This window comes from Pseudorasbora parva, chromosome 9 (assembly GCF_024679245.1).
Source record: "Pseudorasbora parva isolate DD20220531a chromosome 9, ASM2467924v1, whole genome shotgun sequence".
Lineage (NCBI taxonomy): Eukaryota > Metazoa > Chordata > Actinopteri > Cypriniformes > Gobionidae > Pseudorasbora > Pseudorasbora parva.
This window is the reverse complement of record NC_090180.1, coordinates 10,455,017-10,467,246: the sequence shown is the minus strand read 5'-3', so window position 1 is coordinate 10,467,246 and position 12,230 is coordinate 10,455,017. Positions and strand designations below refer to the sequence as shown.

General features: G+C 36.9%; 1 protein-coding gene across 1 annotated transcript; it reads right to left on the bottom strand.

Annotated features, from left to right (window-relative positions):
- Window positions 1–931: 931 nt before the first annotated feature.
- afg3l2 (AFG3-like AAA ATPase 2) lies at window positions 932–10,381 on the bottom strand. Its single transcript, XM_067453857.1, has 17 exons — window positions 10,169–10,381; window positions 9,343–9,436; window positions 9,167–9,247; window positions 8,935–9,068; window positions 8,164–8,316; window positions 7,983–8,057; window positions 6,655–6,779; window positions 6,183–6,456; window positions 5,961–6,098; window positions 5,711–5,864; window positions 5,439–5,546; window positions 4,371–4,496; window positions 4,162–4,272; window positions 3,904–4,019; window positions 3,609–3,809; window positions 2,386–2,580; window positions 932–2,261 (listed from the first exon to the last, which is right to left on the bottom strand). Exons 1-17 carry the CDS (start codon window positions 10,259–10,261, stop codon window positions 2,019–2,021), a joined length of 2,421 nt encoding a protein of 806 aa, XP_067309958.1. The 5' UTR covers window positions 10,262–10,381; the 3' UTR covers window positions 932–2,018.
- Between the last annotated feature and the right edge of the window lie 1,849 nt (window positions 10,382–12,230).

Here is a 12,230-nt window from a genome sequence, read left to right as displayed (position 1 = left end):
TGAAGGGACACAGTCGCCGGCACCATTTCCACTTTTTCGGTCATGAGTATGAGGTAACGCTGCTCTGTTTATCATATTAAATACATTTCATTGTATTTAGAATTATGTTTTGACGTTACTCCGTGCGTTTGCTCAGCGGCTGCTGTGACACTTGTTCACACTGCTAAAAGTAAAGTGTTTCTGCCAAATAACCGGAAACCGAGGGTAGCGGAGATATGACGCAATTGACAGGCGACTCCCTCAGACGTCCCGGCTCCTTAATTAAAATAGCAATTTTCTCACAATTTACAAATAGTTGGAAACTTTTGGTATATTGTAAGAACTCAACTGAACAAAATGTATAACACTGGCCTAGTGGTTTTTGGATATTTTACCTCGAAAATACTACATACTGCACCTTTAATGCATTACAAATTATTTTATAATGCAATATTATATAAAGGCTACTTTTGTTTCTACTTCAAACTTTCACATTTAATTCAGTGTTTTTTCTTTGTAAAATGTACATTCTGTAAATACGTAACCATTTTTTATTTCAGTACTTAAAATTATTTCAGTTAGTTGGCAAGGCAAGATTTCTCATTTCCATCTAGCCTTTTTTAAGTTTAAGTTGCTCCATCTAAATTTTTATAGTTTATTTTAGCATCCACATTCAGTGAGGAAATCAGTTGTGAACTTGATTCATTTATCAAATCGGATTCAAATGCTAACTAATGAGCGAGGGCTGTTTTGTGAATCTTTTTGGCTGTCAACAGAAAAAAAAACTTTTCACAAGAGTGGTTTTCAAAGCGTTCCTATTCATCAGTGCCAACTAGATTTTTATTTTTCGTTGCTGTCTGGAGCCGTGGATCTGTGCATCTAGCAATTTGAAGTCCACATCCCAAACAAAAGAAGACATTACATGCCACACATAGAGGTATCAAGAATTAAAGAAATATCATTTGAAGTTTATGTAGATTTATTCAGGTTTTCGAAGATGTTCAAAACCTTTTTCACAGAACAAAATGCACATTTAAATGTAGCCTCAAGCGATACCTGTTCTGCTTTGTGATTTGGATTTGTACTGTAGAATAAACGCTGAACCTCAAAAACAACTCCCTAAGCTCGTCGTCAGCATGATGAACTACGTATTTCTCCTGCATTTGTGTATGTTCGCATCCAATTTAATTACAAATGCAACTGTTTCGAATTGAGCAGCAGTTTAATCAATCTGCACCACAGAGAGCAGCTGCATGGGCCATAAATGATCCAAATAAACTTGATGATCCAACAGAAAAAAAGACATCAAAAATGACTGCTCTGTCATTCAATTAAAGGATGTGATCATAAACGGCATGAAATAACATGGAAGCCAAAGGCTTACACCCATGCCAGTACAAATCTGTGAGAGAAAAGAGTATGTTAGTTAACACGAGTGACTTTGTGCACTGTTTACAACATTCATCATCGTATATTTCAGTCTTTTAGACAGCCAGTAAGCAAGCAGCACTGCAAAATGAACTTTCAGAAAGGTCACAAAACTGTGGCTGATTTGAACTGGAATCTTAATGTATAGAAAGAGCACAGAACACAACCTGCATGTCACTGAGGCAAAGCTTACAGGTTATGCAAGTTTCCTTGTTAAACATCAAGATATATAGTATGTCTTCTTGGTCATTGACAGGTAAAATTGACTAGATATAATATTTTTTGACAAGTTACAGTGCTTATGCCTGATTTTTTGGCAAAGCGCTGATAAGTCACATAAAATACACTTTACCTTCAAAAGAAGATTTTCGGAACCATTTCAAAGCGGTTTCAATTTTGCTGAAACACAAACGTCTGCACACGAAAGCTTGTATTTCATAAACGCCCTACTGTACACAATATAAGTCCAATGCTTTCTACCCAGTAAGAGCCCTTATATCATGGCTCCTGAAGAACAGGGTACTTGCCTCAGTGTCCTTGGACAAGCGCTTCCCATCTCATAGTCATAAATAAGTGCGCTGACCCTTCAGGGTTACAGTGAACGGATGTCCTCAGAAGGGCATACCCCCAGTGATCTGTCGGGCCACCTGCTCCTCCGTACTCTCCTCCTTCTCGCTGCCGCGCTCCTTGTTCCAGTCCTTCAGGCCCTCGGGCAGTGATGTGTCCTCGTCCATGCTCCCCGTTCCCTCCACAAACTCTTCATATGTTGACTTTTCAGCAAACGGCCTTCGGCCTAGAAGCTCTACCATGTCGTTCTTATCCAGCACCTCCTTCTCCAGTAGACGCAGTGCCACCTAGCGGTGAAGAGGAGAATTACTGTTAAGTTGCAGTTTCTCTCTGTTGTACAGTTCTTTTGACATGACCATGTGATAAAGAATCAATGTAAAACACATTGATCCTGGTAATGGCCTGCTGTACCTTCTCCACCTCAGCCTTCTTCTCAGAGAGCAGCTGTTGTGTGCGCTCATAGGCCATGCCGATGAGGTTTCTGACCTCCGAGTCGATGAGGCGTGCCGTGGCCTCACTGTAGGGCTTCTCCAGAACCATCTCTCCTTGCCGCGGCAGGTCGAATGACACCTGCCCCACCTTTTCATTCATGCCAAACTGCACAATCTGTAAATGGAAAAGTAACAGTTTTCAGCTGATATATAAACATAGAATAATTTCCCATTAAATTTATTACTTAAATTTAACTTTGTTAAATATAAAAAAAGTATATAAAAAAATATGATAACATAAAAACAAAGAATATGCAGATTTGTTTTTTTTTACTTTTAATATTATTTATTCCTGTGTTGGCAAAGCTGAATTGTCAGCATCATTACTCCAGTCTTCAGTGTCACATGATCCTTCAAAAATCATTCTAATATGATGATTTGCTGCTCAAGAAACATTTCTTATCATCAATGTTGAAAACAAATTGTGCTGCTTATTATTTTTGTGGAAACTGTGATCTTTTTTTCCAAGATTCTTTGATGAATAGAAAATTAAAAAGAATAGCATTTATTTGAAATAGAAATCTTTTGTAACAACATCCATTTTTCCCTTCTTATTTTTGATCAGTTTAATTTATCCTTTCAGAATAAAAGTATTAATTCCTTTTAATGGTAGTGTGTGGACATATATAGTACATCTATATATAGTGTATATATCTTAATAACGTTGATGTTTTTTTAGTTAACTGATTTTACAAGCACTGAAATTTGACTTTTTATATACACTATAAATACATTTGACTTTATATATACACTATAAATACATTTGACTTTATATATACACTATAAATACATTTGACTTTATATATACACTATAAATACATTTGACTGTATATATACACTATAAATACATTTGACTTTATATATTTTCCTGTCAAAATGCATTCTTTAATTCTTAAATAATGAAAATAAAACATATCAGAAAGCATTCATTGATTTTTTCAAACAAACGACAGAGCTAGCAAAGAGATTTAGAATAGAGATATCCCTAAATGCCGTTAAACAGCTAAAAATAGTTTAAAGTAAATTTAAAGTAAAATCCTCTCAAACACAAATATAATTCAGATCTCAGGAATCATCATTTTACTATGTGTGAACCACCAATGACACTTTCCATTGATCAAATCAGATAAATGTGTGACATACCTGTGCATAGGCACTCTGCGTCACCTTCTTCAGGTCATCCTGTGCCCCTGTGGTAATGCGGCCAAAAAAGATCTCCTCAGACACACGTCCACCCAGTGTCATGCACATCCTGTCCAACAGCTGCTCCTTGGTGTACAGGTACTGCTCTTTAGGCAAATACTGGGCATAGCCCAAACCCTTCCCACGCGGGATGATGGACACCTGAAATGACCAGTGATATGACGGAGTACACTGAAAAAGCAGTGCAGAATAGTATCAGAGTATTAAAGTACAGGTAAGTAAGTGGGATTTTTACTTTAAGCAAAGGGTCGGCGTGCTCAAGGAACCAGCCAGCTACAGCATGACCAGCCTCATGGTAAGCCACTGTCTTCTTCTCCTCTGGCTGCAGCACCTGTGTCTTCTTCTCAAGGCCTAAACTTGCAGAGAGCTTCTAATTATATGGACTTCACATCAAATCTATTCATGCGGTCTAATATAGTAATATCACATTTGGCTGTAAATATGTTAAACTAAAATTAATGTGTGATTTTCTAATTTCACATCTGTCACTTACCCCCAATTACTCGTTCGATGGCTTGCTCAAAGTGTTTTTGGTTGATGGAGTCAGAAAGATGACGGGCTGCAATTAGCGCAGCCTCGTTGCACACATTAGCAATGTCCGCACCTGTCAGTGAACAAAAATCAGTGAGCAGAGAAGCTCAGTTTACAGCTCATAAACAACTTTTTTTATACAACTCAAATGTATAAAAAGTCTTTACATGCCTGAAAAACCGGGTGTTAGAGCAGCCATTTTTCTTGCCAGAGCTTCTCTGTTCAACTCTGCATACAACTTCAGTGGTCTCAGATGGACTTTGAATATAGAGGCTCTGCCTTTGATATCAGGTGGCCCTGCAATCATTATACATTATATAAAATACACATTGCCATTCAAAAGTTCTTCGAGTCTTTTATTCCAGCAAGGATTTATTAAATTGATAGAGTGAGAGAAAAGAATTAATGTTACAAATGATTTCTATTTATATGCTGTTCTTTTGAACTTTCTATTCATCAAAGAATCCTGAATATTTTATATATATATATATATATATATATATATATATATATATATATATATAAAACACACACACACTTTAAGTACACATCCTTTTGACTACCGCTCAAGTTTTAGAACGGTACAATTTTTAAAATGTTTTTAAAGAAGCCTCTGCTGCTCACCAAGGCTGCATTTATGTTATTAGAAATACAAAAAAGCTATAATGTTGTGAAATATTTTTTAAATATACAATATTTTAAAATGTAATTTATTCCTGTGATGCAAAGCTGAATTTTGAGCATCATTACTCCAGTCTTCAGTGTCACATGATCCTTCTCAAATCATTAAAATATGATGATTTACTGCTCAAGAAACATTTATGATATATTATCAATGTTGAAACAGTTGTATACATTTTTATAATAATAGTAAATGTAAATGATAATAGTAAATATTTCATATATAGCAGCATATAGAGTAACGACTACTGAAATTTCGGCTTTAAAATATATTAAAATAGAATTGTAATATTCCTCAATACTACTGCTTTTCTTGTATTTTAAATGTAATGCAGCCTTGGTGAGCATTCCAAAATATTAAAAAAATCTTAACGACCACAAACATTTAAACAATAGTGTATACTTATTTATAAAACGATAAATAATTCTCAATTTATGTGGAAATTGCTTTTTAATATGTTGCTATTTAAGTTTCACCACATTTCATGGGTTTACTATTTTAACCCTAGAACCAAAAAACAACAACAATTAAAACGGACAGGCAACAAAAACTCTTACCGATGTATATCTGTCGATCAAAACGCCCAGGCCTCATCAGAGCTGGATCTAGAATATCTGGTCTGTTGGTGCCTGCCAGCACTACAACATTGGTAGCAGTGTTAAATCCTATACAAGACAGAAACATTTTAATTTGCATATATAATTCACACATCATTCATCACGCATCACATCATTTGTATCACCATCTTTAAATATTACTATAATCCTACACTTGAGACCAATAAAATGGATTACGATTTATGACCCTAAGAAATTAAAATGATACAAACCATCCATCTCAACTAGTAACTGGTTAAGTGTGTTCTCTTGTTCACTCTGACCACCGAAGTTGCCTCTGCCTCTCTTTCTTCCAACAGCATCGATCTCATCTATGAAAAGAATGCATGGGGCATTCTTCCGGGCTAATACAAAGAGATCCCGAACCTACCCAAAAAGAGAGCGTCACACTGTGAACTGAGTTTGTAAGAAAGCATACTGAAGAACATAAAGCTCATAAAAGGATAAAGAAAAGGTGCTTACCCTGGCTGGCCCAACCCCTACAAACATCTCTAAGAACTCTGATCCATTCACAGTGATAAAGGGGACGTTGGCCTCTCCTGCAGTGGCTTTAGCTAGTAAAGTCTTTCCTGTGCCCGGGGGTCCAGTCAAAATAGCCCCCTAAACAGGTAGATTTAACAGTCTGTTCACTGATTACTAAATTAAAAGCCATTTACGCAATGTTATTTAAAAGTCTTGCGCTACCTTAGGAATCTTGGCACCCAAATCCTGGTACTGTTTTGGGTTCTTTAGGAAGTTAACAAATTCCATGATCTCCAACTTTGCCTCCTCACAGCCCGCCACATCCTTGAACTTGATGTCAATCTCGTCTCGTAGTACTTTGGCAGTGGTTTCACTGACGCTGAAAAGCCCACCCATTCCCCTCCCCGGCCGCCCTGCTCCGGCTGGCCCTCTCCTCAGCATGAACAGCAAGAACCCAATGATCAATACGGTGGGCAACATGCTAAGGAGGAACGACCTGAAAAATGACAGAAGAATAAGACTGAAATTAAAAAACTAAATTGCAGAGCATTTAAACGTTTGGTTTGACTAAGGATACTTGAACCAAAATCAATTCTGATGTCCTCTCTTAAATAATCGATGTCCCATCTTTACATTGTCTCTGTAAAGCTTCCATTAGGAAATGTATAATTGCACATTTAAGTCAATATCTCACCCATCACTTTCTGTGGAATAGACCACCGGCAGTCGGTTCTCTCCTTCGATTCCCATCTCCAGCTGAGCAGTCTCAAGGTTCCGCTCAAATGTGTCCACGCTGCCGATGTTGAACCACACATATTGCTGTTCGAAGAAAGGATCATAGTTCATTGTGTGTCATTATCAGGATCGCCTGAGAAATGAATACTGTGCATACACTACCGTTCAGTTGAGTTTGTGGTCAGAAAGAGGTCTCTTATGTTCACCAAGTTTCCATTTATTTGATCAGAATTTGATCGGATCATGTGACGTACTACATTTTAAAATGATATTTTCATATATTTTAAAATATCTTTCATTCTTGTGATGTCAAAGCTGAATTTTCAGCAGCCATTACTGTCTTCAGTGTGACACTGCTTTCAACAGTTGTGCTGCTTCATACATTTGTGAAAACTGATATCCTTTTAAAGGACTCTTTGATAAATATAAATGTAAAAAGAACAGCATTTATTTAAAATTGAAATCTTCTGTAACATAAGTGTCTTTATTTGATCAATTTAATTAATCCTTTCTTAATAAAAGTGTTAATTTCTTTATAACAAGAATCAAATCAAAAAAAGAATCTTAAGCCCCTTTCACACCGCGATTCCGGCAAATAGACGGATAATGCGACCCAGCATTTGTTCCCAGGCCGCTAGATTTGGTCCATTCACACTGCCAGCGAAATACTGTAATATATGTGCTTTCACACACAGCCCGTAACGGTCCCAGATCGAGTTGACACGTGACATCAGAATGTGACGTATAATGGCGAGCGATCTCAGCTTCAGCGCGGATAGTAAGGAGCTCCGTGGTCTCGACTTGTGTCCAGTTTGTGCACATTTCTACTTGTTTAATTTTAGTTTCTTTTGTATACGAACACTCCCTGCGTTTAAAAAACAGACTAGCTCTTCTGGCACTGCAGGGTTGTATTATAGAAAAAACAAGCTCTAGGAGTCGCACAATAACTACATACACGTTGCGGCATTAGTTTTGGCTTTTGTTCACACATTGCTCATCCCGGATCGAATGTTACTAGGTCCCCGACCCAGGTTCAATTTGGTAATCAATTCCGGGACATGGTTGCTTTCACACAGAACGCGACCCGGCAATGTTCCGGGAATATTGCGGGTCCGACGTGCAGTGTGAAAGGGGCTTTACTGACCCCAATATTTTGAATGGTAGTGTATGTCAGCTTTTTAATCTGTGCTGGCTGGTAATATGTTTGATTATATGTCCACTGCCTTGGTTACCACTGACTATATAAAAATAATAAACATAACTGTAAAATCCTCCAAAAGAACTCACCCCATCAACTGGAGTTTTACCAGGGGTAAATACGACTTTTACATATCGCTTGTTTACAACCTCCAATCTGTCAACCTAGAAAAGACACAATACATAACTTCACAGGTCAAAGGTCAAGTGTAGCTAGAAAGAAACATCAAACAGCATTAACTGAAAATTCAGACCAAATATAATTACATACCACTCCTTTAGCAAGGTAACCATTTACAAAGTCTTTCCAGGTGACCTCCCTTCCTCCATCTCGGAAGAAGAAATAATACGTGACAGCTGCCCAGAAGGCCGTTCCACACAGGAAATACATGCGAAACTCTTTATCGTCCCACGGCACATCACCCTGCATAAGAGCGACAGAGAAATAAGGGCCTGTGTTAAAAGTCAGAATGAAAATGGTAATTCACTCAATAATATCACAGTTTTGCTATTATTGTTAACGATTCATCCATGCATGTTTCACTATTTAAAAAACATGAAGTCATTTTTTTTTGGTTTGACCGTGTAATTCAAAATATCATAACTCGATGTTCTGGTGAAACGGAAGACTTCTCTCATTCAATCTGCTTAAACCCAACAATTCGTCCAATCAACAACCGATGGACAGAATCAAATGCCTCTCTTTTTCGCTAATCTTTTCACTTTGATGTACAAAACAATACGAAAGAAAAGATCTGTGCGACTTTAAGAGTTATGAAGAAATTACATGATGTGCATTTCAAGTTATTTTTCAAAACCATTTAAGTTTGAATTCCTTTTTAAATCAATGAAAAAATATATATTCAAAATAAAATCAATGTTGTAGTTAAATATGATTATTAAATCATAAAAGAAGTACTTGGTGTAGATATCATGACATCTGCCTCAGTAAACAGAGTAGTAAACAAGCTTTTTATTTTACAATAAGCCTAATATTAGAAATAATAATTACTACATAATGTACCTTGGAGTACCTACTGACCTTTTGGAGACGACTGTACCAAGTGGATTCATCTTTTCGCCCCCCTCTTTTTCCTCCTCCTCCTCCTCCTCCTCCTCCTCCTCCTCCTCCTCCTCCTCCTCCAGCTGTCTTCTGCGCATTTGTTGGTTTGGGCTCTGGATCAAAACAAACAGCATGATTATCATATCCTATGTCAAATGGCATCAATATAAAAGCCAATTATCTTGCATTATGAGCTTATGAGAGATATTACCTTTGACTTCTGCGTTGGATGGCTTGGCCTCACCATTTTTTGGACCACCATTTTTGTTATTAGGAAAGTATTTTTCAAATCCTTCAATGCAAGAAGATAAAATGCTATTAGCAGAAAAGTCTAGGATTGACCCAGCTTTAAACACCTCAATGTCATAATTCTTGTGATTTTCACACCTTTGGGAGGTTTGGAGCATAATCTTCTATAGGTGCCCAAGACCTGAGAGAGCAAGGATCTTCTGTCTAGGATGATTTGCCCTACACCCTGAACCTTCAAAAGCAAATACACTGAGATGATCAATATACATAATCACATTTTGACTGCTGTAAAAATGAAAAGATACTCAAGGAACATTGTGGTCCCTCGTATTGCCACACTGAAGGTGTTCCTCAAACAATATGTTTCAAAGTCTTTTCTTGGTTTACTGAAAGAAGAGTGTAACATTGACAGTGTTTATAGCGTTCTGCAATTCTTAAGGTTATCTTGACTGAGGGCTAGGCTTATTTGCCTGTAGTGTCTTAGCAGTGTAAAAGTGCTTTTAAAGATTGTCCCATTTTTGTAATGTTAGCCCACTGGGAATAATGTGCCTACTATTTCCAACGAATACTATGAAAACAAACAGTGAAATTGTTCTGAATTATTTTATTTTATTTCTCTCTATAATAACAATGAACGAATTACTAAAACATTAGACAGGCAATGCCATCAACAGCACACCTTGTTATTTTGGACGCTGTCTTCGTTAGATTTGACTGTATTTAATGTGAAGAACTGTGACATAACAAGAGCTAAACGTGTTACCCAACGCAATGTCACAGGCCGACCCTTGTTTACTATCCATCTCTCCGGTCTAAAACACCGCAGTCTGCAGCAGACAAGACAACCCGATGACACGAACGATCAAATACGCATTTACAATATCAGATCACAACATATAGTAAAGGGCACATGCGTTCATCAATGATGATAGATCCAGAGAAATACAGTAAGCCGCACATTTACCGATTGCACGCGGTTTGTTGATCTGACATTTGGCAGCAGAGCGTGGAGAAGAGTCCTGCAGCCTCTTGACAGATGCAGATATCGGTGTGCCATTATGGCACTGTGCGCTGGTGACTCTGATCAATACAGAAAACAAGACATCGGACGAAAAGTTTTGACAACATGAACTTGAAATTGACTGCAGTCCATTGCGATGTAGTTCCGGTGCACGCTGGTGACGCACTCACTGTAAATATCTATGGTTAACCCTCTGTGGTCTGGTTTCCTGCATTTTCTACCCCAGTACCCTGTGTAATAATTACACAAAGGATTTGCATTAATGTTACGAAAGAGCCTGCAGGATGATAATTTTGTGAGCATTCCATCCATTCCCACATAAGTTTCACTTCCTCCTTTTTTTTCATCTTTCATCTTGGATAATGAGCAGTCTAAGTGATAGCCTAACATGGAAAAGCTTTTTTCATTTTACTTTCATTTCATATTAATCATTCATTCACATAAAACATGAATTTTATACAACACAAAAATGTACACAAATACAGAAAACTTTACAAAAACTTAAAAAAAAAAATAGGCTTGGCATGGTAAAAATCTAGCTCACAGGATGTTGACATCTTGACACCAGACTTGTAGCCAATGGGGATAAAAAAAATCTAAAATGTTAGTCAGTAGTTTTAAGTTAAATCTTGCATTCATCATTAAAAGGTATTGTTTTCACTGAATTACATAGGCCTACTTTTTATTCTTAAAGGAACTGTATGTAAGAAATTAATCATAAAATGGCCCTGATATGCCACTAGACATTAAGAAATCATGTTAATTTCAAATACTTATATCACTGACAACAGTAGTCCGGCCAGGATATTGTCATTTAAAAGTTGTTTTTGCAGCCCTCAACTGATCTTGATGTTGACATGTTGTGTTTTGTCCTGAAGCTCCACCCTCTTCCGATCTACCAATCACAAAGTCAGAAGTGTTTCGGCATCCATGTTGCCAGCTCTGCTCTAGTTACCACAGCTGCAGCTACAAATGCTCCTGCAGCTTATCTGGCAACCTCAAGTCAGGGGGAAGGGGAAAGGGGATATACCTGCAGTACCAGTTTAGGCCACAATCTTACATACACTTCCTTTAAAGAAAGACACAATTACACTATCTCATTTACACTAAAAAATAATATAATTTAGAGATTTGTTTGCATTAAACTCCTTGGACAATAACATAATTACTGATTTTGATCTTTAAGAGAATTATTCATTTTTCTCTCTAATCCAATTATTATTCTGTATAGACTGTGTGGCCAAATTTAAACATGGTCCCAATGTTTCTTCAGATGGGTTGTGGCAGGGTCACAGTAAAGGACAGAGCAAAACAGTAATGTACTGTAGCATGAACCAACATGCTTCCCGAAGTCTTTGACTTGGCACTGCATCTTGCCCAACTGGAATGATCACATTCTTGTTGCAGGTTGCCCAGTTTAAGGGGCTAAATCCTCTAGATTAAGTTATAATTAAAAAAATAAAATAAAATTTTCCTCCAGTTATAGACCCATAAAAATGGCTATAAATACAATACAAATAAACAATCAATATACAAGACTTTCTCATAAGTACAATGTGCTACTTTATCTGAATGCAGCACGCTGTGTGTTGAAATGTAAACCAGAACATTTTTTGACTTAATAAAACATCAACATTAACAGTACCCTGTGTAATAATTACACAAAGGATTAGCATTAATGTTACGAAAGAGCCTGCAGGATGATAATTTTGTGAGCATTCCATGCATTCCCACATAAGTTTCAGTTTCTCCAAATTCACATATGGAAACTAAAATGAAAAAGTGACCTGAATCAGCAATCAACTCTTTACACAACCATTTTCAGTGTAAAATATTAAAAAAAAATATATTGTGTTTTTTTAAATCGTTCAAATAGCTACTAAAAAACATGACTCACAAGCCACACAATCCTTCAGGTGATCATCAGTTGTTATTAGTACTCAATTAATTTTTTCCTTATTATTAGACATTTTAACTGCTTAATATTTGTGTGAAATATTTAAAT